Genomic DNA, 26,067 nt, shown 5'->3' with positions numbered 1-26,067 from the left:
GTGAAGAGGAAGATGCGATATGCCAGACCCAACAATGCAGATGAGCTGAAGGCCACTATCAGAGCAACCTGGGCTCTTATAACACCTGAGCAGTGCCACAGACTGATCGACTCCATGCCACGCTGCATTGCTGCAGTAATTCAGGCAAAAGGAGCCCCAACTAAGTATTGAGTGCTGTACATGCTCATACTTTTCATGTTCATACTTTCCAGTTGGCCAAGATTTCTAAAAATCCTTTCTTTGTTTTGGTCTTAAGTAATATTCTAATTTTCTGAGATACTGAATTTGCGATTTTCCTTAGTTGTCAGTTATAATCATCAAGATTAAAAGAAATAAACATTTGAAATATATCAGCCTGTGTGTAATGAATGAATATAATATACAAGTTTCACTTTTTGAATGGAATTAGTGAAACAAATCAACTTTTTGATGATATTCTAATTATATGACCAGCACCTGTACACTCAAAAGCAAATGTAAAAAAAATATTGATTTATATTTAACATTAAATATAAAGCTGATAAAGGTCATGAAAATAATGTGACTGTCTGCAATTTTGAAACCATTGCTAATATATAGTCTGGCTTTCCAAATCCATATGCAATTTTGCAGCCTGGCCCCTAAAAATTAACTGTCACAGGAGGATATTTATACGACATAACTAAACTAACAAGCAACATGGGGGAAAAACACCATCAGTGACCATGAGACTTTAAAAAAATAAATTTCAAAATAAGACTCTTTTATAACATATGAAAGAGTTTGGATCTATGCAATACACTATTTACTTTTTATTTAGTGGTTCTGAGTCATTGTGTGAATCAAAACCTTTGAAAAAAATGACATAAATGCAAATATTGCATTTCTAAAAACTTGGTGATTGGGTTTTAAACAAGATTTTTTAAAGGTTCTTTTGAACATCCTTATTACTTATAATCCTCATTCATGTTAGTATGTTAATGTCTGATATTTTAGTCTTTTAAAATGCATTCATAAACACTGAAAGACTCTCCATTGGCAAATTATACTAATGCTTTAAAGGGTTAGTTCACCCAGAAATGAAATTTCTGTCATTAATTACTCACCCTCATGTCATTCCACACCCGAAAGACCTTCGTTCATCTTCAGAACACAAATTAAGATATTTTTGATTGAATCCGAGACTTATATGACTCGTTCATAAACAGCAATTTAATTACTACTTTCAAGGTCCAGAAAGGTGCTAAAGACATCGTTAAAACAGTCATGTGACTGCAGTGGTTCAACCTTAATGTTATGAAGAGACGAGAATACTTTTTGTGCGCCAAAAACAAAACAAAAATAACAACTTTATTCAACAATATCTTCTCTTAAATCGTAATGTCGTAATTACCGTAATTATGAGATTTCAACTTGTAAAAAGCGTTCATGTCCTCGTAGAGCTTGTAATTACATGTGAGCTGTGATTTTTTTTGGAGAGCTCCTGCTGTACCTCCTGACTGCTGCGGATTCATTTAGGCTTCGATAGTGTTGCCACAGAAAGGCAAAATTCCCAGTTCAACGACATGAACAGCTCCGAGTAAAACGGCATGTGTTGTCCTCTCGAGACTAAGGTAATTACGAGATGGCGTGAACGCAGCATAAGACTTAAAGGATTAGTTCACTTTTTAAATGAAAATTAGCTCAAGATTTACTCTCAAGCCATCCTAGGTGTATATGACTTTCTTCTTTCTGATGAACACAGTCGGAGAAATATTAATAAATATCCTGACGCATCCGAGCTTTATAATGGCGGTGAACGATACCAATGAGTATGAGCTGAAGAAAGTGCTTCCATCCACATCCATCCATCATAAACGCACTCCACACGGCTCCGGGGTTTTTTACGATCTAGCACATAATTTAAACTTTTAAGTCATAATGGTGACTTTTACCCCCGGTTTCACAGACAAGGATTAAGCTAGTCCTAGACTAAAATGCATGTTTGAACTGTTTTAACTGAAAGCAACTAGTACTAGCGAGCGGTGACTTTTTTATCCGGGTATGCTGTCATGTCAAAACTGTGCCCGGTGCAGATATGTACGTTGGATTTGTTTATTATAAGCGACGCACAAAGATTACTAGTTTCTCTTTGGCTGCTGCAACTGTGTGTTATTGCAAGTACAGCAAAAGACAATGTGATCAGATGATGTTAGCTATTTGTTGATGATAAAGATACTGTCATCATGTAGAGTCTGATTGTCTGATTTCTCCCAGTCTAATCTATGGTATTAATTTCACATTATTTCTTATAGCAACTCTTTGATTCTACAGTATTAGACCCAACAGTTTTTTAATCAGATATCAAAGATTAAAACAAACAAAAACAACAACAAAAAACACTGTGCACTAAAAATTTAAGCTGCTTTGACATTAAGACACACACAGACATCAAGAATCAGTGAATGAATCTCAATAACAGTGACATGCTTCATGCTGCAATGCATTCTGGGTGCATCATTTAATAACTCATCCATGGCTCCCAGAATGCATTGCGGCATGAAGAATGTCATCATTGTTGATTCACAAGTTGATTCTTGAAGTTTGTGTGAGTCTTATTATCAAAGGTGTTTAAATTTAATTGAATCTCATTGTGAATCATCTTGAATCGAATCATTCTGAATTTGCAAAAATCGCTCTTGAATCATGAATCAAATCTTTCTTTCCAAAGATTCACACATTTAATTTATTCCAGGAAGCTGAAATTTTGATTTTTTGTAAGTGACAACATATCCTAAATATCATCCAAACACATCAACAATCAAATATAAATTTTACATATTTGTTAGATTTAATTGACAGTTCATTGTGACATCACTTCACTTCTGCCTTTCCAATAAACCAGATTTCATTCTGCTGAGACACAAATAATATTATTCTTAACATCTGCTGCTCAAAGTTTTATTGATATAGATAATATTAGTGAAAACATACAGACACATAAACACACCAGATATACAAAGAGATTCTTAAATCAGACATATATTGTGTTACTATTTTAGACATCTAAAGAATATTAAACATTAATGTTAGAAAACTTTGATAAGATCACATTATGTCATGATCATTAACATACAGAAATAAAACAGACACTTTTAAAACACAATTAGTAGATTCACTCAGAAATTATTAAAGAACAAATCAAACAAGTAAATAAGAAAAATAATGGAGAATAAAAACAGTGAATGTAAGTTCACACACAAACATTCACGTGTCTTTTCACTCATCATTTCTGCTGCAGATGAAGTTGAGTTTGTGAGTTTCAGGAAGGCTGATCCAGCGCTGATCTCCTCCAGACTGAACTGCTCCTTTTCTCTTCTCGAGGCGGCAGTCTTCCGGTGTCGTTCCGTTCCCTGGAGCCCAGTTCTGATAGCACACGATCTCTCCGCTCAACCAGAGCCACATGTTCATGCTGCAGTAGTTGTGTAAACCCAACCACACCAACTCAGTAGACGCCTGTTTAACCACATTCATCACACGACGCTGAATCTCTTCTGAATGAACCGAGACCAGATCCACATGATTCTGTCTGCAGTATCTCAGAGCTTCAGGCCACGTCAGATTCTCTTTGATCAGAATCAGTTTATCTGGACACAAAACAAACCACAAGCAGAAACTAGAGAGAGACTGATCAAAAACAACATGCAGAACAAACACTGTGGAGGAATTTGTCATGTCAGACATGTAGTGTGAACTTTAAGATATCTGGAGGTGATGGATGGATTGTGTGTGTTTTGTGAGGATCTGCTCACCTTCATGACACACAAAAGGATGTTGTTCGCTGCAAGGGATGTCATTCCATTGTCCCTGAGCGTTCGGATAAATCTCTACACAGATTTGATTTCCTCCAGCATTATTAGGTTCACCAGACATCCAGTATCTGAATGAGGAGTTACTCTGATCTGACCACTGCCATGAGTCTCTGAACAGACCGATCCAGACATCACCAGATATGAGACTATCATTGATGAACTTCTGAAGCTGTTGATTCTCATTCTGGTTCCTCACACTGACCAGATCAGTGTGATTCTGTCTGCAGTAACTCTGAGCGTCTCTCCAATTCTTCATCTGATGGACAAAGACGAGTCCTGTGTTCACTTTAAGAAAAACAAATGGAAACAGATTCATGAATCAGTTTGTTCATTATTCTTATGCTGCTTTATGGTTTGGATGTGAATAAGAGCAGCAGTGGAAACATCAGAAACACGTGTCATTCAAAGACTGTTTCTACAGCTGATGATATATTAAATATTCAGGAGTACACCCTGAGTACTCTAGCAACAGCTTACCAACAACCCTAGCAACTACCCAGAATACCCTTGCAACTGCATAGTGACAGCATAGCAACCACCCTGAATTCCTTAGCAACCACATAGCAACACCTTAGTAACCACTCAGTGTACCTTAGCAACTGCATAGCAACACCCTAGCAATCACCCAGACTACCCTAGCAACCACATAGCACCACCTTAGCAACCATCCCAAGTACCCTAGCAACCACATAGCAAAACCATAGCAACCACCCCAAGTACCCTAGCAACCACATAGCAAAACCATAGCAACCACCCCAAGTACCTTAGCAACCACATAGCAAAACCATAGCAACCACCCCAAGTACCTTAGCAACCGTATAGCAAAACCATAGCAACCACCCCAAATACCTTAGCAACCGCATAGAAAAACCATAGCAACCACCCCAAGTACCTTACAAACCACATAGCAAAACCATAGCAACCACCCCAAGTACCCTAGCAACCACATAGCAAAACCATAGCAACCACCCCAAGTACCCTAGCAACCACATAGTAACACCTTAGCAACAAACCCAAGTACCTTAGCAACCGCATAGCAAAACCATAGCAACCACCCCAAGTACCTTAGCAACCACATAGGAAAAACCATAGCAACCACCCAAGTGCCTTAGCAACCACATAGCAAAACCCTCACAACCACTCAGAGTACCCTAGCAACCACATAACAACACCCTAGCAACCACCCTGAGCACCCTAACCCTGTCTGTCTGTCTGTCTGTATCGATTCATCCATTCAAACTAAAACTTAAACTATTTCAAACTGAAAAGCTTCAAACTTCAAGATTTTCAAACTATTTCAAACTTTCTGGCGAGGCTTTTTCAAGCCAAATTAAAGTTTGTCTTCAAAGTTTTTATAATTATACATTTAAATTCACTCTCATTAACATATTTAAATGTATTAAATCATACTTTTTAAATATGCTAATGCAAATTACTTTAAATGTAAAAAAATATATATATTTAAATAAATGTTTATATTAATATATGCTAATGCAAATAAATTACACATTTAAATTAGTCTGTAAATGTGTGTGTGTGTGTGTGTGTATGTGTGTGTGTATTTTTGTGTGTGTGTGTGTGTGTATTTGTGTGTGTGTGTGTGTGTATTTGTGTGTGTGTGTGTTTGTGTGTGTGTGTGTGCGTGTGTGTGTGTGCGTGTGTGTGTGTTTGTGTGTGTTGTGTGTATTTGTGTGTGTGTGTTTATGTGTGTGTGTGTGTATTTGTGTGTGTGTGTGTGTGTGTGTGTGTATTTGTGTGTGTGTGTGTGTGTGTGTGTGTGTGTGTTGTGTGTGTGTGTGTGTGTGTATTTGTTTGTGTGTGTGTGTTTGTGTGTTTGTGTGTGTGTGTGTTTGTGTGTGTGTGTGTGTGTGTGTGTGTGTGTGTGTGTGTGCTGTTAATGTTTAATGTTCAGTTATGTTTGACGTTTGAAAGAGTTTCTGTTATTGAAGTTTTGATCATTATTGTTCAGAAGAGTAGAGATTATGGTTCAGTTGTGAATAACTGCATGTACTAATACTATGAAGCTTGTTGTTTTGATCAATGATCATCTTTGCTAATGTAAGTACAGTAACAAGTTTGTTTCTACTTGTTCTGTGCAGAATACAGTCTTTTAATTGAACAACACGACTCAAAGTCAAATACAAACAGTTTATATTCACTCAAAATCAAAACTGAGAGTCAAATTAAAATAAAGAAGCACATTTCACTAAAAATATTATAATCATTGTATCATAGACTAAATAATTTAGGAGATTTTACATGATTTATTCATCTAGATTCCATTACAGAAATCAAGCTATAAAAACTACTCAAATATCATGTGTAATATTGTTATCATATGTTTTGTTTAAGTCGATCACACATAATTTTTACAGTAACACAATAATTCTATTTTGTTCATAAATATCAAGATGGAGCAAGTTCTTTTATGTCTATTATATTTTAAAATTTTATGCATTCATTAATTTATTACAATTTATTATAATTTATGTTGGTCAAAACAATGGTTTGATATTTTTTGAATTTATCATTTACAGTATAAAGTTTGCTGAACATATAATTCTCTATGATCTCTAATCTCAGATTCCCACAGTTATCAACAACAAAAGATCAACATTCGCTCAATATCGGTTTATTTTCTACACAGAAGTTGAAAGTGGACAAATATATATTTATGACCAGATTAAAAAGTATCAGAATTTAATATTGCATTAAAATGTTGTACAGTATACAGAGTATCTTTCTACAAATAATGTTTGTTGTCATTGTAGGAAACTGAACTTACTGTTGTTAGATGAACTGCAGATGAAAGTCCGGCTGTTACTGCATGACCCATCATGCCATTGTCCATTTCTCATCATAACACACTCATCTCCGCCATCAGGTTGTCCAGATCCCCAGTTCAGATAGAGCACAGGATCACCTGAAGACCACTGCCATTTATCAACACCCGTCCTCTGCAGTCCAATCCAGACATACTGAACACCATCTTTCACACTCTTCTTCAGCTCGTTCATGTCGTTCATGTTGTCAACGGTGGCCAGATCTGTGTAATTCTCTCTGCAGTATCTCTGAGCTTCAGTCCAGTTCTTCATCACGTTTATAAAGTGATACTGACGCTGAACACATTCAGATACGGAGCAGAGAGCTGTGAAAGTGAGGGTTTGATTTAATGCTTTTCATAACAGAGTCAAACCTGATGAAACTATAAACCATAAATAAAACAACAAACACACTCACCAATGAGAAGAAGAATGAAATATAGAGTTTGCTCCATTTCTGAGGAAGAAACACATTGAAAAACTCAGATAATCCCATATTCATCTTAAAATAAAACATGATCATGTAATTTAAAAAAAAAAAAAATAACAAAATTCATAATCATTCAGACAATATTAACATCTCAAAGTCTAGTTGTGTTTGAAGAATGAACATGTGAGTTGTTCTTACTTTAGAGGTCGTGTGTTTCTGTCCTGAGTCTGATGTTTCTGTCTGCAGCTTTAAACAGTGTGATCATTATATCTGCTCTCATCCCTCATTCATCATCACATCATTTGTTTATTACTCTGAAAACCCCTATATCATATTCACTTCCCCTATATTTGTGTATTAGTCCAACTCTTTCCCCTTATTTGCATATAGAAAGGCAGAAAAACTTTTTTTGCTCTCATATTTCTTCTGAGCGCAGAGACCCCTAGTGGTGGTGAGGAGACATTCACAACAGAGATGAGATCAAGACTCAGCCTGCATTAAAGGGATTGTTCACCCAAAAATGAAAATATTGTCATCAATTACTCACCCTCAAGTGCTTCCAAATCTGTATGAATTCATTATTTCTGTTGAACACAAAAGAAGATATTTTAAAGAATATGGGTAGCTAGACAGTTGATGGAAGGTTGTTGGACTCTCATTATCCCACTGAAATAATAACATCATCTTCTGCTGCTGCTGTTTCAGTCTTATTTCCTCTAAATACTTGATTGTGATTGGCTGGAATGCAGACATTAAAACTGTTACATTTTTTAGAATTTGTCTCTTTGTGAAAATTCTTATTTTGTTTCATTTCTGACTCCTGCTGTTTACAGTTTCTTTGAACACTTTTGCACATAAACACATCCTCATCACTCATTTTCTTATCTCCACATCACATGTAGACGTTCAGTCTGGACAATATTTACATCTCTGACGTGAAACAGGATAAACAGTGAGTGTTTTTGTTCTAGTCATATTTCATAATTCATCCAGTCTTATTCATCTGTTAGTTTTATTGCAACAACAGGATAGTTACACTATAACTGTGTCTCAGTTCAGAGGCTGCGTCCTCAAAGTCCATGAAGGTCGAAGCGAGTGTTGTTAAATGAGACACTATAACCTACAGATGATTTCCTGTTTACATCACCAGCTGTTCACGCCCACTGCTGCTGCATTAAGATCATGTGTGTGTTAAACCAGTCGAGTCAGATGAACACTTTAAGTTCTTATGTCCGTCAGGACAGCAAAAAATTACCAATAGAAGTTAAATCTAGGTTACACCCCTTCGATGTTGTCTCTGGCAAAGGATTCCTCCAAGTGGCCCAAACACTAATAAACATCGGAGCCAGTACGGTGCAGTTGATGCTGATGCTGTCATACCACATCGCCAAACTGTTTGTGACAGGGCAAAGCACCAGACTGCCGCTGATAAAGAAAAACTGTCAGAGGTCATCCAGAAAGTTGTGGAATACAGTGGGATTGCTGTTACCACAGATATGTGGACAGACGAATTTATCAAGAGGGCACATACAGTCCTTACATGTCACTACATCACCGAGAAGTGGAGTCTGGAGAGTCGCATTCTGGCAACAGTGGAATTTGACAGTCATCTAAAATATCCATAACCAAATAACCAGTTATGGAATATCAGCAGACAAAATCATGTTTGTCAGTGACCAGAACATAAAGGCTGCACTTCAGACCTACCACTGGGTCCCGTGCTCCGCACACATACTGAACACGGTGTTGAGACACACGTTCAGTGAGAGGAATGCACCAGAACAAAGAGGTGGTGGAAATGTTAGATAAGTGCAAAAGCCTGGTGACATTTCTGAAGAGAACAGGAGCTTTTTACAAGTTTAGCGCACACTGTGATTCAAGAATGTGAAGCTCGATGGAACAGTGAAGTCGACATGCTGGAATCTGTACTGAAACAGTACAGTGACATCAGACAGCTCCTGGATGACAAAGGCCAGCTGCATCGAATGGAGGGCATCATCAAGACCAGCTCGTGCACTTGATTGAATTCCTCACTCTCTTCAAATTAGCCATTAACGAGCTGGAAGGAGAAAAATACTCGACAGTTCACATGGTGCTGCTCTGGTTTTTCAAACTTAAGAGACACTGTGAGCCCAAGTTTGGAGATCCATCATACATAGTCAGACTCCGTGCTCGCGCATCCAGTCTGCTTGATGAGAAGGTGGTCCTAACTCCCACTCACAAGGTCGCCACCTTTCTCTGTCCCAAATTTAAATCACTGAAAATGTTGACTCCAGAGGACAGACAGGAGGTTAGGGATGCACCGATACCAAGCTCATGTACTTGTACTCGTAAAAATACCCCCGATACCAAAGACCGATACCTCGCGTGACATAACCATAGAATTTTCCGTGCACAGAGACACCGGCGGCAACAGCAGAAACACTGTCAGCCTCAGAGGTGTGGAAATACTTCAAAATTAATGATGACAACACACACATTGCGAACTGCATGCTTTCAATCACAATTCGTTATCGATTAGTAAAGGCGGGATAGGCGGAATCGCGCTGAAAGACACAGACCAGAAGCGCGCTCTCTCTCTTTCTTGCGCGCGATCAGTTCTCCTCGCGCCTGAATGGTCAAATGCACACATAGTTGTCAAAATGTCCATCGTGTGGAGTATCACGTAAATACAGTCGGTTATGGCTTAAGTGGACGTAAACATTTGGGTGAAAACAGGATATGTGCCAGTATCCATGGATTCGGTCTTCCGTAGCCTATATTTGTCATTAATGTTAATAAAACAACAAAATATGTTAAATAAATGTATACATGGTAACTAAACCTACCAAAAAAAAAAAAAAGAGAGAGAGAGAGAGAACTTTAACTACTTTAGTTAATTTATTATTTATTTATTTCGCATTATACCCAAGCACTTTGACCACTGATAGGTGTGCGTTAACAGATTCCTCGTATCCCCGTTGTAGCTGAACATGACAGCAGTGGACGAGCGAAAAAGCAGAAGGTGGACTTCACAGAACGGGAAGATGAGACAAAAAGATCGCTTATTCCCACGGCTGCTGCGCCTTGCTATGAGAATATTGAGCATTCCTGCAACAAGGAGGTTCATTTAGTGCCGCGTTATAGAGACGAGGCGGAATCGCCTGAATCCTGGAACAGAAGATGCTCTTCTGTTTTTGCACAGTGCAAAGAAAAAGTCTAAGTAAGACTAGGCCATTAACAGTTTGCGTTGAGGCTGAATTGACACTCGTTTTTGTTCTTATATCTGTAGGCTTTAGAAGCAATGAGTTTTTCTATAAATGAATGTTTGTTGCAAAAAGTCGCAGTAGCTGATAATATTCCGAATTGTATTTTGAACAGATAGGACTAATAAATGAGCCTATATCGAGCCATTAGCCTAATTGGGCTGAACATATTTCATTTGTGTGTGTGTGTGTGTGTGTGTGTGTGCTTGTTCGCCTGTTCGGGAAGTCGCAGTGACAGAAACAGTGAGATGTCAGGGCTCAGGTTTGATCTGTCTCTTTCTCCTGCATGAGCCTTTGTTTTTGTTTTTGTCCGCACGTGCCGGCCACGATCAGCTGTTCGCATCTCGCGATCGGCGCGGTTGTGCACGCGTTCACAGCTGTCTGTTATTTCCTTAACTATTTTCTCCTTATTTAAATCTCATGTTTTCTCTTTGTCTTGTTTTGGTTCATCAGTTATTGGTTTTGTGTTTTTTCAGGGTTTTTTTTTTTTTTTTGCCCAGTTATTCCCTTTGATGTCTGGACTGCCTGTGCTCCTTGACCAGTGGTCTGTTCATCTGGATTTTTGGACTTTTGCTCTGGATTACTATCTATATTTGTGGATCTCTCCAAGTTTGCCTGGGCTATCATCTTTAATGATCCTCGCCTGTTTCTGAATACCGCTCGCCTGGGATTTGATCTGCTTGGACTCTGATCTCTTCTATTGAAGTTCGCTATCTAATACCATTATCGCTGAATAAAACTTTTGTTGCATTTCCAACTGCATTTGGGTCCATTTCAGCGAAACCTGACAGTGAGATTCCAGTTAAAGTTTCAAGGGAGTGAAGCTTGTGTTTATGCCATTAAGAAAATGTTGTTTTATCAAAGAACTTTTCTTTTAAATAAATGTTCATTTAAAAGCAGCATTCCTCAGTGTATTCCCAGGTGAAAAAAGTACATTTCTATAATGTACTTAAAGTGCTCTATTTTCGTGCACTAATTTTGTACTTAATATACTAAAAAGTCTTCTTTAGTAATTCTTAAGATAATCTTAAGAATATCTAAGTGTACTCAACTGTGCTATTTTGAGACACCATGAAATATGAACTAAAATGTGCTTTTAATATATTATCTCTGTATTTAAAAATGTATTTAGTTACCACTTATAGTACATTTGGGGTCGGTCGGTTTATATTCACAAAACTCTATAACCATATTTTGGATATAGCCTAATAGTGGAAATCAAACAGTGGGCAGGTAGTGAAGAGGAGAACACAAGTTCAAACAGAGAACAAACATTTAATCATTTTAACCCCCAACCAATATAACAAGAAATTGACTTTAAATGTGTCCAAAAATATATTTACAATTAACAATAATACAAACTCCCCAAATGAAATAATGAAGAGAGCACGAGTGTTGCCAAATCAAATAACAAAATAAAACAAAATTCTTAAGGATTTAAATCTAAACTAGAATATTCAAAAGCAACATCTTCAGCGTGTTACTCGTGTAGTACCCTTACCGCCTGATGAGGGGAGATATAAGAGTTAATAAAACACAGGACACGGAGCTGCTGCTGCTTCACCATCAGAGTCTGTGTATTGTTGTTTTTTTATTTTATTTATAACCATTTAAAACATTACATGTATTTTTTTATATGCCAATGAGTGACAGCATCACTTTAAGATAAGTAACAAGATTACTGTATACAGTTTCTCATTGACTACTATGTCAACAATTAAAGACATAATATATTCATTTATAACACACACATATATAACATTCTGCATGACAACATAAACATGTTGCTGTATTTAACACTTGAATGAACACCGAAAATGTGTTCATATGTCAACAAAAATGATTCTTTTTTATACGTTTTAAGTACAAACACATTTATCAAACTTATTTTGTGAAAAATACATCTTTTAAAGCACAGTCAACTACAACTCGTTACTCATAACTGTTGCATTATTTATCAAAAACACATTATATTCATGGATTAACTGTATTATCACGCTATTTGTCAGACCGCATCATTAGCATGAAATGCATGACTAGCACACGCGATACACAGAGGGAACTTGAAACAAACTTTTACACTTCTGATAAATGTAAATTATTAAAGACTTTAAACAATGTCATTTACATTCCTCGTAACTCTAACATGTCAAAAACATACTCTTATTGCATTAATGTGTTTCATACCTGATGAGGGCAGATATAAGTAAGCACTAAGGTTCGAGAGGCTGTGCTGTATCGTGAATAAGTCACGGCTGAACAATACAGTAAACTTCAATGAACAACATTAATTGAGAACAAAGTTTACGTTGCTAAGAGTGGTTGCTAAGTGTTGTGTAGTGATACACAGAACCGTTGGGTGAAGCGGTCATAGCTGTGCTGTATCGTGAATAAAACAGCTATTGACCAATCAGAGTAAAGGACAGGAACTAACCGTTTTATAAGTATTAATAAAACACAGGACAAGGAGCTGCTGCTGCTGCTTCAACATCAGAGGCTGCATCTGAAAACCTCGGCAGTGACTTGTTGCCTCGCTGCCCTATCAGGCAATGACTTGTAAGGCAGCATTTGTGCATGAAGGCACCTCACGAAACATAGCATACTTTGGGGCTACAAATGTTTCAAAGAGGCACGCTCACGCTCTCACACACACACACACGCTCTCACGCTCACACACACACACACACACACACACACACACACACACACACACACACACACACACACACACACACACACACAGCCTTCTCGAAAACGGATGCGACATCGCATTTTATACTTCCGGCGGGGAGGTGTCAACAGACACAGCGGACGAATCCATGGTGAGTGACAGAAAGGGAAACCAATCAAGATCTAGTGGAAAACACAAACAATGAATATACAAACATAACTGATTGTAACAATTTAACACCGGGGAATTTACTGTCTTGGGTGCTGAGCCTTTTCTTCATAAATGCAATAAATATTTAGATATATAGATCCCGTCCCCCCCTTTTCTCCCTTCCACTTCGCTTCCTGTCTACTTACTGTCATATCATAATAAAAAGGTAAAAATGGCAAAAATAAACCTTTAAAAATAATAATAAAATAAGTAAGTAAGTATTGTCTGATTAGCTGTGGCAGTTGTTTTCAAGAGTTCACACTTACCAGTGATCAAATAAAATAAAAGAGTAAAATAAAAGCATATTTGGCGTGCTGCCTGAGGGGATCAAGGGCTCCGAGCTCGGAATTTAGCCCAAACCCAGAGTTATTCCCCGTATCCTGGGAATAGGAACCAGCCGAGAGAGAGGAGTCGGGGTGGTGGAGGGATGCTGAAAACTGTCAAGGTAACTGGATGAGTCGACTGTCTGTATATATGCCTCCTTCTGAGCTGATTATATGGACCATTTGAACGTGCTCCTCCTGAACTTTGTTTATAAAACATCATTTGTCACTTGAACTCTGCAATCTCTCTCTTGTAAGAGGCTGACAATTAGCTGAACATATGACACTTAGCCTACATTTTAAAATCTTTATTTGAATAAGGCAACATTTTTATTTAAAACCCTTTATTTGAATATGGCAACATGATACCTCTTTCTACAATATTTCTATGATTAAATCACAGACAGAGACCCCTTCTCTATCTATTAGTTAGTAATCTTGTTAACATCATCCATAGCAATGAGGTCAACCCCGCCCTTTCAGCAGTTTACATCTTCCACTCTCCCAATGTCATTCTTTGATAACACTTGAAGAGCTTTCTTCTTCTGCCTTACAGTTGCACTGTTCATCATGTCTGATTTTGTTTCAATCCTGTAGGGAAGTGTCGTTCTTATCTTGCGATTCATTTAGAGCTCTGCAGGAGATGCACCATGTTACAGAGGTGTTGCTCAATAGCTCACCCAGGTGAAAAAGATGTAGTATTAAATGTATTAAAAATGTACTTGAAATGCAAGTAGTATGTTAATAATACATTTGTATTCACAACATGCTTATTTGAAGGGCATTAAAAATATACTGAATTGCATTTTAATACATTTCTGAAAAAATATACTAGAAGTACTTATAAGTATATGCTTAATTACACTTTTAAAAAAATATGCTAAACACAAGCATACTTTTAGTGAATTAGTGTATTTACAGAAAACATACTTATGTTACTCTTACTTAAAGTATATTTTATGTGTACTTTAAGAACATAGCAACATGATTCAGCTTTTAGTGGGTTTAAATGTACTTTATAACCATGTGTAGGCCTACTGCAATATATTTCAAATATTTATATATTTAGAATTTAAAATTTTTTCAAAAGAAAGATATTTTGAAAAACATTTTTAACATTTACAATGTACCAACTTATAATGTATTATAAACATTTGTCAACTATTATTAAGTATTGCCATAAGCATACTTAAAATTAATATGTTGTTCAGTTTTACTTGTAAAAGGTTATGCTACTTAAAAGGCTGTTGTCCATTACATGATACATTAATTTTAATAGACTACTGGAATTCCCAAGGATTTCAACATCATATTATTTGAAATGCATCATAAATCAATTTTCCAAAGATGCTTAATATATATTTATATATATAATAATATAATTACTTGTGTTTAAATTTAAACAAGTGTAACAAACGTGATGAAACCTGATTGGTTTCAAGGCTGTTGAACGGCTCTGATTGGTTCTTATGATGATGAGCTCGCAGTCGCAGGCAGCCTCGCACCAGATACGCTGTGTGCTTTGAATGTTAATAGAAGACTTAATTTAAACTGTTAAATTATATAGACTAGAGCGATCGTGTCACTTTAGAGCACTTGAAAGAGACCATGTGATTCATATGGATTACTTTTTTTTTTTTTTTTTGCGATGAACTTTTTGAAACGTGAAGTTTTGGTGAGTCATCTTTCATCAGAGGGATATAAATCTCCAAGATTTCATTAAAATATCTCAATTTTTCTTTTGTGTGGCTTTTGGAACCCCGTTATTTTGTGACTCCAGGTAAGATTTGTATTTAATTAAAGGTGCTCTATGTAAGTTTTCAACTGTACTAAAGCATGAAAATATGTTTGTAGATGTTTATTAAACATGCTGTGTTCACATACACGTTTCTCTGAAAACCATTGCTACAGCCAGTTATTTTACTTTGAAATTTGCGTTCTGTATCGGAATTTCTGTTTTTGTTTTGGTCTTTGCCAATTTACCCAATAGTATTTCGCCACCCCGGGTTGCCAGTTGGCAGAAAATAAATGCAGTGAATTGCAGCCATGGAAGCCAGCGAACAAACTGGGTCAGAGATCACAGATTCTACCTGACCTAAAAAGCCTCAGCATCCATCTAAAAATCTCTAAACGGAAGCATATTAAAACATGATATCAACTCATTATAAATCAATAAATCAACTAATTATCTTACAGTGTGTAAGTCTCCTCGCCTTCCAATGTCAATTGAGTTCGCTCCCGTTGCGTCTTCAAACTGGCAACCCGCGAGAGCGTTGAGTCTGAGGAGGAGGGGGCGGGGCAAACATTCTTATGTAGCCCTCTCTCTCTCTCTCCGCGCGCTTACTGGTCTCCAGCACCGCTGCTGCTACTCTGCGCTGTGTTGTGTATGATCATGGGAGGTGGTAGAGGAAGGGGACGCGGACACAGAGGGGTTCGGGATTGTGGCTTGACTGTTTATTCCACAGCACGGCATCTATAGCGTTGATAACATGAACTCAACTTAAGTTTTAAACTATTAAAGTACATTTCAATGCACATGCAATTCAATAGCAAGCTCTCGCTGCTTATATTATGATAGCTTTGTATTAGCCACCACACATTAATCACATTTAAAAGAAAGAACAAAACATTTTAACTTTACATATTACTCTGCATTTAGGTCTTTAGCAGTTTAAAACACAAAATATCTGAATAAACTGAACTTTAGTGTGATAACAACAAAGATATTTTTCATTGCAACTTCCACTATCGTTAACATGGCTTACCTATAGCGTTGATAACATGAACTGAAGAAAAGTATCAACACTACGGTACATCAAGAGGCTCAAACCATGCTAAAGGCACTTGAATCTGCCTTAACACAACAGTGGTATAGCGACATCTTGTGGACAACACAATACACTGCCTTACACTTACATAAAGCACCTTTAACTTTACTTGTCTGTGCCGGTCATATTTTGACAGCGTGTAACAGCGCGTCTTTTTCAGTGCAGCTACATTCAATTTGGTCAATCAGACGCGAACAGATGAAGATGCTGCCCGCAGAAGTTACTGGTAAGTTTTTAGTTGCTGTTTGCATAAATACAAAGCTCAATATTTAGTTTTTTCCTAGGGCTGCTATGCATTTGCTAGTAGATAACACGTGGAATACGGACGTTAACCGCGGTAACATGATACTGACACTAGATATCTGCAACTTAAAGGGGGACTTAGTGATATTTCAAATCCACTATTTGGAAGTTAGTGGGGCCGAGTCCAACAACAAACAGATAGTGAGAGTTGTGCAGGTAAACCACTCCGCACTGACGACCACTAGAGAATGAGGTGTTAGCGTCATTGGTAGTGCATTCGCCTCACCTGCCAGCAGCGGTTCGAGTCCGACTCAGAGCAGGGTGGTTAGAATTGGAGTGTGAGTTTCGGAGGTGGAGCAATGAAGAGAGGTGTGGGTTTGTTTGGGTTGATTTCAAATATCAACAGTGTCCAACAGCGTAGTTCAAATACCACTTACTGCCCCTTTAAGCACTGGTACAGTCAAAGACCCTTTCTAAATAGAGGTCCGCGGGATTAAATTTTGAATGAAAGGCGGATTGCGTTCGGTAACTATAGTGTACTTTAGGCGGGAGCGGGCGGTCTGACAATAACCCAGTCGATGCTTTGACATCAGCGCATCTGTGCTTGAACTTAAAGTGAACAAAACTTTGTGCAGTGGTGGCGTTCACACAGTTCCCTGTCCTGAGAAACCTGGCAAGATATGTTCTTTGCATTAGAGGTCTGCGTGAGTGCTCCTTCAGAGAACATTCAACCTTTGTGATCGGATTTTGGAGGAGAGACGTTCTGAAACGGTCGTCAGTCAGCGTCATTCTGTTCTTGCGTGGATGTTTCATTTTGCAGTATACTAGTGTCAGGGAATGAACACAGACAGAGGATCCAAGTGCAAGAATAACAATATTTATTGACAGGAAAACGCTGTACAATAACTTCACTCCAAGGGTCAGACGAGGCAGAGGCTGTGGCGTGCAGAACGGTGGCGTGCAGAGTGGCGTGGCACCGAGTGGCGCAGGGCTACAGCGGGTATCAGAGAACAAGGATAATCCAACCCAGAAAACAGGGCACACGACGAAAGTCCAGAATCCAAAAACCAGGAAGCAACACACAGAGAACACGACACCGGGAACAGCCTGCAACGAACTGACAAAGACCACATAAAGACACGCACAATATATAACAACCACTAACAAGACACGGCTGGCAACAGATCGCAATCAGACCATAACGGGTGACGCCCACACAATCATTCACTCACACCCAAACACACACACACACAACACACGAGGGTGAGTAAGTGAATCCATGAACCGTGACAGTACCCCCTCTCCTACGAGCGCCTCCTGGCGCTCCCAGGAGAGCCTACCTGTTGATAGTAATCATCAATAAGAGAGTGATCCAGGATGTCCCTGGCAGGAACCCAACTCCTCTCCTCCGGACCGTAACCCTCCCAGTCCACCAAGTACTGGAATCCGCGTCCCCTTCGCCTAGCGTCCAAAATACGACGAACCGAATAAACGGGTTCCCCATCTACGAGACGCGGCGGGGGGGGGGGACCGGAACCGGCGGATTAATGTTAGCATGAAAAACAGGTTTGATTTTAGATACGTGGAATACGGGGTGAATTCTACGGTACGCTGGGGGGAATTTGAGGCGGACTGTCACCGGACTAAGAATCTTGGTGACAGTGAACGGGCCAATGAATTTAGGTGCCAACTTATTACATACGGAGCGGAGCGGAATGTTCCTGGAAGAAAGCCACACTTTTTGTCCGACGACGTATACGGGAGGCTTCAGCCGGTGGCGATCGGCCTGGGCCTTGGTGCGCGCTCCCACCTGAATAAGAGTCTCTCGGGCTCTTCTCCACGTGTGACGACACCTCTGGACGAAGGCGTGAGCGGAGGGGACCGCGACTTCGGATTCCAGACTAGGAAAGATAGGTGGCTGGTAACCTAGACTACACTGGAAAGGCGACAGGCCCGTAGCCGACACTGGTAACGAGTTGTGCGCGTACTCCACCCAAGGAAGCTGCTGACTCCAGGAGGAAGGATTCTGAGCTACCCGACATTGCAACGTTCTCCCCAAATCCTGGTTGGCTCTCTCAGCTTGCCCGTTACTCTGGGGATGGAACCCAGACAACTAACTAACAGTCGCTCCCAGTAATCTGCAAAACTCCTTCCAGAATCTGGAGGTAAATTGGGATCCCCTGTCAGAAACCACGTCTACCGGGAGGCCATGAATACGAAAGACGTGATTAATGACAGTAACCGCTGTCTCCTTGGCAGAGGGTAATTTGGGCAAGGGGATGAAATGTGCCGCCTTCGAGAACCGGTCCACTACGGTCAAAATCACCGTATTGCCCTGTGAAGGAGGGAGGCCTGTTACGAAATCTAGCGCTATGTGGGACCAGGGTCTTGAAGGGACAGACAGCGGTTGAAGAAGCCCATCTGGGGAACGATTAGAAATCTTACCACGAGGGCAGACAGAGCAAGCCAAAACAAAATTGCGAACGTCGCGAGCCATGCAGGGCCACCAGAATCGTTGCTTAACCAAAAACATGGTATGACTAACCCCTGGATGACAAGGCAGATTGGAATCATGGCCCCATCGGATAACGTCTGAACGTAACCTCTCTGGCACAAATAATTGACTCGGCGGGCACCCGGGCGGAGGCGTTACCCCTTCTAAGGCCGTGTGGACCTTCGACTCGACCTCCCATGTGAGTGAGGAGACAATGAGTCTCTCAGGTAAAATACACTCGGGAGTGGACGGGCGCTCGGAACGATCAAAAACACGAGATAAAGCATCGGGCTTGATGTTTTTAGACCCGGGACGATATGATAGAGAAAAATCGAAACGACCGAAAAACAGAGCCCACCGAGCCTGCCTAGAGTTTAGTCGTTTAGCGGATCTGATGTATTCTAAATTCTTATGATCAGTCCAGACGATGAAAGGTACCCCCGACCCCTCCAACCAGTGACGCCGCTCTTCCAAAGCTAATTTGACCGCCAGCAGCTCCCTGTTACCAATGTCGTAATTCCGTTTGGCGGCGGATAAGCGATGAGAAAAAAACGCGCAAGGGTGCATCTTATCGTCCGTGGTGGCGCGCTGGGATAGAACTGCCCCTACCCCCACCTCTGAAGCATCAACCTCCACCACAAACCGACGTGAAGGATCAGGGGCGACAAGAATGGGAGCCGAAACAAAGCGGCTTTTCAGATTGGAAAATGCAGCCTCAGCTGCATTATACCACCTGAACGCCGTTGCGGTGGAGGTTAAGGCGGTCAGAGGAGCGGCTAGTTGGCTGAAATTGCGAATAAAACGCCGGTAAAAATTGGCGAATCCCAAAAACCTCTGCAGGGCCTTACGGGAATCTGGGATTGGCCAATCCACCACAGCCTTAACCTTGTCAGGATCCATGCGCACCCCCTCAGACGATATGATATACCCTAAAAATGGAACTGACTGTGCATGAAAAACGCACTTCTCCGCCTTGACAAAAAGCCCATTCTCTAACAGCCTCTGGAGCACTCGTCTGACGTGTTGCACATGTTCCTGGAGAGAAGAAGAAAATATCAATATGTCGTCCAGGTAGACATAAATGAACTGATCGATCATGTCTCTCAACACGTCATTCACGAGTGCTTGGAACACGGCGGGCGAGTTGGAAAGGCCGAAAGGCATAACCAAGTATTCAAAGTGCCCTCTAGGGGTGTTAAATGCCGTCTTCCACTCATCCCCCTCCCTAATGCGAACCAAATGATAAGCGTTGCGCAGGTCCAATTTCGTGAAAAGAGACGCGCCCTGCAGCCGTTCAAAGGCAGAAGACATCAACGGCAAAGGATAAGTATTCTTTACCGTGATGTTGTTCAGTCCTCTGTAGTCAATGCACGGCCGCAGCGACCCGTCCTTCCTACCCACGAAAAAAAAACCTGCCCCCGCGGGAGACGAGGAAGTGCGGATGATCCCAGCTGCCAGAGAATCAGAAATGTATTTCTCCATGACCTCCCTTTCAGGATTAGAAAGTGAATATAACTTGCCTTTAGGCGGAGAAGACCCTGGTACTAAGTCTATGGCACAGTCGTAGGGACGATGCGGAGGAAGAGAAGCAGCCCGGGACTTACTGAACACTTCCTTCAGGTCAAGGTACTCCTCTGGCACGTTTGACAGATTCACCGACGACTCCTGTAACACAGAACGAGACACAGAAGAACAGGCAGACAACAAACAAGACGCATGACACTGGTTGCTCCACTCTGCCACGGACCCCTGACCCCACTCGATCCTGGGCTTGTGTTTGAGAAGCCACGGATGACCCAAGACGACCGGATGAGTAGTAGATCTGGAAATGAAAAATGGCAACTGTTCAGTATGATTACTGGAAGTGATGACGGTTAAGGGCTCCGTGGCGTGTGTGATGGTAGGTAGCTTCTGTCCGTTAAGGGCGATGACAGTTATGGCATGTTCCAGGGGGTGGATGGGTATGTGCAGACGCGTGGCCAGATCGTAGTCCATGATGCTGCCCTCCGCCCCCGAGTCGACCAGAGCCTGGCAGGTGTGATGCCCCGATACCCACTGTAGTCTCACCGGGAGGAGTGTCGCAGACGAGGATTTATCCAAGGAAAGACCACCCGACAGTAACCTCGGTTTTACTGTCGGGCTCTGCCTTTTATGGGACACTCCCTAAGAAAATGTCCCGCCCCTCCACAGTACAAGCACAGTCCCATCTCTCTCCGGTGTAATCTCTCCTCCCGGGAGAGCCGAGCTCTACCCACCTGTATGGGTTCAGGATCGAACGGGGGACCGACCGTGTTACCTCCGCTGGCACCGCTCTCCTCCAGTTCTTCAAAGCGCGCTACGGGCCTCTTACGCGCCACGCGTTCCTGCACGCGGGCATCCACCCGCAGCGCGAGCTCAATGAGACCGTCGAGACTGGTGGGTAGATCCAGCTGGTAAATCTCCTGCTGAACACGGTCGGCCAACCCATGCAGGAACATATCCCACTGCGCCTCCTCGTTCCACTTGCATTCCGCTGCCAGGGTGCGGAATTTGATGGCATAATCAGACACTGGTTGGATTCCCTGCCGCAGGTCCGCGAGTTTGTGCGCTGCCTCCCGTCCCGTCTCATCTCCTGCGACAGGGTGTGGAACGAGGAGCAGCACGGATGTTTGTTCTCCCACACCGCTGTTCCCCACAACGCCGCGCGTCCCGTCAGTAGCGTCATGACCAACGCGACTTTAGATTCCTCAGAGGAAAACGTGTTAGGTTGCAAAGAGAAATAAATAGAGCACTTCGTTAGAAAGGCTCTACAAATATCTGGTTCTCCAGCATACCTCTCTGGTGCAGGAATACGCGGCTCTTGTAGACTGCTGATGTTGGCGGATGGGTGGGGAACAGACGGTGGAGCTGGCGCAGTGGGAGATGAGAGATGTTGAACCTGGGTAGATAACTCAGCCACCTGCGCCACCAACGCCTGAACGGCGCGAGCTGTGGCCACCACTTGCTCGTCCTGATGATCCATCCGTTGAGCACTCCTGCTCAAATACTCCTGAAGATCCGACGACCTTGCTGGATCCATAATTGGGTCAGTTCGTTCTGTCAGGGAATGAACACAGACAGAGGATCCAAGTGCAAGAATAACAATATTTATTGACAGGAAAACGCTGTACAATAACTTCACTCCAAGGGTCAGACGAGGCAGAGGCTGTGGCGTGCAGAACGGTGGCGTGCAGAGTGGCGTGGCACCGAGTGGCGCAGGGCTACAGCGGGTATCAGAGAACAAGGATAATCCAACCCAGAAAACAGGGCACATGACGAAAGTCCAGAATCCAAAAACCAGGAAGCAACACACAGAGAACACGACACCGGGAACAGCCTGCAACGAACTGACAAAGACCACATAAAGACACGCACAATATATAACAACCACTAACAAGACACGGCTGGCAACAGATCGCAATCAGACCATAACGGGTGATGCCCACACAATCAGTCACTCACACCCAAACACACACACACACACACACAACACACGAGGGTGAGTAAGTGAATCCATGAACCGTGACAACTAGTAAGCCAACAGTTTTCGTTATGTATTTTTGGCTTAGCCTATAGTTTTGAGGGACATGTTGTAGGCTATTTAATTTAGCCTATTTTTTTTCTCTGTGATATTTAGCCTATTATTCTTTGTGGCATTTTTTCTCTGACATTTTTAGGGTGTTGACAGCATCATAAGACAAATAACAAATAAAAATTTTGTATATGCTATGCAACGTTTTATATTTGTCCACAATCCACAATCACTCTCTTTCTTTTTTAAATGTTTAAATGCGAGATTCTGAAAACAATATCAATTTAGCGGGACCCGTCGGGTCGGGAAGAAAATCACCATATGCGGATAGCGGGTGAACACAGAGTGAATTTTAGGCGGGAGTGGGATGAAAAAAAAAGTCCCGCGCAGACCTCTATTTCTAAAGACTTGATAAATCTGTTTAAAATGTATGTGGTGACATTTGTCTGTCTTATAACAACTATAAAACATTGTCCAATGCTTTGGCAGAAAAAAATAATTAAATGTTAAAAAACAGATACAACATTACATTTAACTTTCTTTTTATTTGCAAATTTAAGTTGTGTATTTATTTCTGATTTCCTGAACAATTTGGCTTCATAATGAGGTAAATGAACTTTGATAAAACATGTTATGAACATACAATTACTTTGTTTGAGCTGACCAGCCAACTATGGTAGTGTTCATTGATTTGTTTATATTTGTTCAAGCTTGACAATTTTGTCTTTCTGTTTATTTTCTAATATACATTTCTAATTACAGATAAGTACAAAGATTAAATTGTAAAGAGGGATGCTTAATGAAACTACTGAGGCTGTGAAGAGGATAAAAATGGACACTCATATGTCAAGCTTGATCAGGATATAGTCAAAAGGTAAGTTGAGAAGTCAACAAAATTCTAATGAATATCAATGCAAATTATAATACATACTGTATATTCAATCATGGATGCAAAACTGTCATTCATTGGTTAATTTGATATAAATTCTGTTTTTCTTTTCACAGATCCTGTGATAAAGCAGCCTTAAAATACTATTAAAATACTACAGTGTCTGAATTGCAAGCCCTCAGTTGCAGAAAATGCAAGTCGTGCTCAAAGAAGTGACCCTCCACTTGAAGATGAAGATGTGACATTTAACTGTTTCTTTGTTTGGTTCAGGCATTTGCATGCTTACATTTGTTTAAAAAATGCACTATTCACTTCTGCACTTTGTTTTTCAGTGACCCTTTTTCAGAAAATTGCATTGTAATGCTTATTCATTGAGGAAAAATTCTGTACTTTTCAGTATTACTGAGTAATGGGAGGGAATGTTCTCAGAACGTTCAGGCAAGGTTCTCCCAAAGTTATGAACAAATGTTCTTCCAGTAACGTTAATAGGACGTTCGCTCAAAGTTATCTGGTTCGAATAGAGTACCTCAGGGATGACGTGTTTTTGTAGGCGAACCCGGAAGTTAGCGGCGCACGGGTTCCCTCGATCGAAAGCCTATGCATTTTTCCCATAGACTTTTGGAAAATCGCAAAAAATAAGCTCTGTGTTTAACAAAGGGTTATGACACTTACATGTTTTGTCTATCAAGATAATCTTTACAAGTTAACACAACATTTATACATTTTGAAGCCTAAATAAAGTGGTCAGATATAAAAAGCTAACAGTAGGCTATAAACGGACTACAGCACACCATGGTCGTGGATCAACGTCATCACCACCAAGCTTCCTCAAACTTTATTTAAAAACATGCTCGCTGATTATGATCTGCGCTGTGTATGAATACTTATCCACTTTTTCATGAGAAATGCTGTCCAAATGTCCTGTTTGTCATGATGACGTCTAAAGTCCCCGCCAAAGGAAGTAGTCCCTTTTTAGCAACCGCCGTCTTTAAGACACAATAAAGGTTTAAAAAATCACAAGCGGGTTATAACTGGTGTGTTTTATGTCATAGATCAAAACGTGAAAATATTTAGAGGCTTTGTTAACCACAGACCTTATTTCAGGCGATTTAGCAAAAACCCATTCAAAAAACCCATAGACTTTAAGGCGATGGAACCAGAAGTCCTAAAATGCTAACTCGCTTCCAGGTTTTGCCTACAAAAACATGTCATCCCTGAGGTACTCTATAACCAAGAAAAAAGGTTTTTAAAACATTTAATAACCTTGATGTTTTGGGCATTCTGAGAACATTCCGAAATAACATTTTGGGAACAACAGCCAAACAATCTTAGAACATATTTTTGTTGGAACGTTCCTCATGGAAAGACTGGAAAGACAACCCTGCTCTTTCACAGGTGTGTGTGTCTCATCTGGGATCTCCAAACAATTCGTCTTTGTTAATGAGGCTGAAACATATGAAGCCCAAAGCTACTGCAGAAAACACCACTATCATTTTGTCGCTGTTGAAGACGAGGCAGACTTCAGCCGTCGTGAACGGGATTGTGGGAACAAACACTTAGATAGGACTGAAGAAAGACGCCGCTCCAGACTGGCACTGGTCTCTGTCTGACCACACTTTCTACAGGGAAGAGATAAACAGCTGGACAACTATAGAGGGACTGAAGACTGTGGCACCATGGACGATGACGGGAGTTTTGGGATATTTCAGTTCATTTGCTATGATGGTAAGGACACGGTAAATTCACTGATAATCTGTGCCAGCATTTCTACCTCACTGTACACTCAAAAGCAAATGTAAAAAAAATATTGATTTATATTTAACATTAAATATAAAGCTGATAAAGGTCATGAAAATAATGTGACTGTCGGCAATTTTGAAACCATTGCTAATATATAGTCTGGCTTTCCAAATCCATATGCAATTTTGCAGCCTGGCCCCTAAAAATTAACTGTCACAGGAGGATATTTATACGACATAACTAAACTAACAAGCAACATGGGGGAAAAACACCATCAGTGACCATGAGACTTTAAAAAAATAAATTTCAAAATAAGACTCTTTTATAACATATGAAAGAGTTTGGATCTATGCAATATGCTATTTACTTTTTATTTAGTGGTTCTGAGTCAATGTGTGAATCAAAACCTTTGAAAAAAATGACATAAATGCAAATATTGCATTTCTAAAAACTTGGTGATTGGGTTTTAAAGAAGATTTTTTAAAGGTTCTTTTGAACATCCTTATTACTTATAATCCTCATTCATGTTAGTATGTTAATGTCTGATATTTTAGTCTTTTAAAATGCATTCATAAACACTGAAAGACTCTCCATTGGCAAATTATACTAATGCTTTAAAGGGTTAGTTCACCCAAAAATGAAATTTCTGTCATTAATTACTCACCCTCATGTCGTTCCACACCCGAAAGACCTTCGTTCATCTTCAGAACACAAATTAAGATATTTTTGATTGAATCCGAGACTTATATGACTCGTTCATAAACAGCAATTTAATTACCACTTTCAAGGTCC

At 40.3% G+C, this 26,067-nt stretch overlaps 2 protein-coding genes across 4 annotated transcripts in view; both read right to left on the bottom strand.

The window, feature by feature from the left end:
• The window catches only part of LOC127515946 (C-type mannose receptor 2-like), a 177,283-nt gene that overhangs the window by 26,977 nt on the left and 124,239 nt on the right, over nucleotides 1-26,067 (bottom strand). The window lies entirely within an intron of this gene.
• LOC127515945 (C-type mannose receptor 2-like) lies at nucleotides 2,663-7,628 on the bottom strand. Its single transcript, XM_051900127.1, has 5 exons — nucleotides 7,281-7,628; nucleotides 7,071-7,109; nucleotides 6,616-6,978; nucleotides 3,771-4,115; nucleotides 2,663-3,605 (listed from the first exon to the last, which is right to left on the bottom strand). The coding sequence occupies exons 2-5, from the start codon at nucleotides 7,105-7,107 to the stop codon at nucleotides 3,238-3,240; spliced, it is 1,113 nt and encodes a 370-aa protein (XP_051756087.1). The 5' UTR covers nucleotides 7,108-7,109; nucleotides 7,281-7,628; the 3' UTR covers nucleotides 2,663-3,237.

This window comes from Ctenopharyngodon idella, chromosome 7, assembly GCF_019924925.1.
Source record: "Ctenopharyngodon idella isolate HZGC_01 chromosome 7, HZGC01, whole genome shotgun sequence".
Taxonomy (NCBI): Eukaryota; Metazoa; Chordata; class Actinopteri; order Cypriniformes; family Xenocyprididae; genus Ctenopharyngodon; species Ctenopharyngodon idella.
This window is presented reverse-complemented; position numbering and strand designations above follow the sequence as displayed.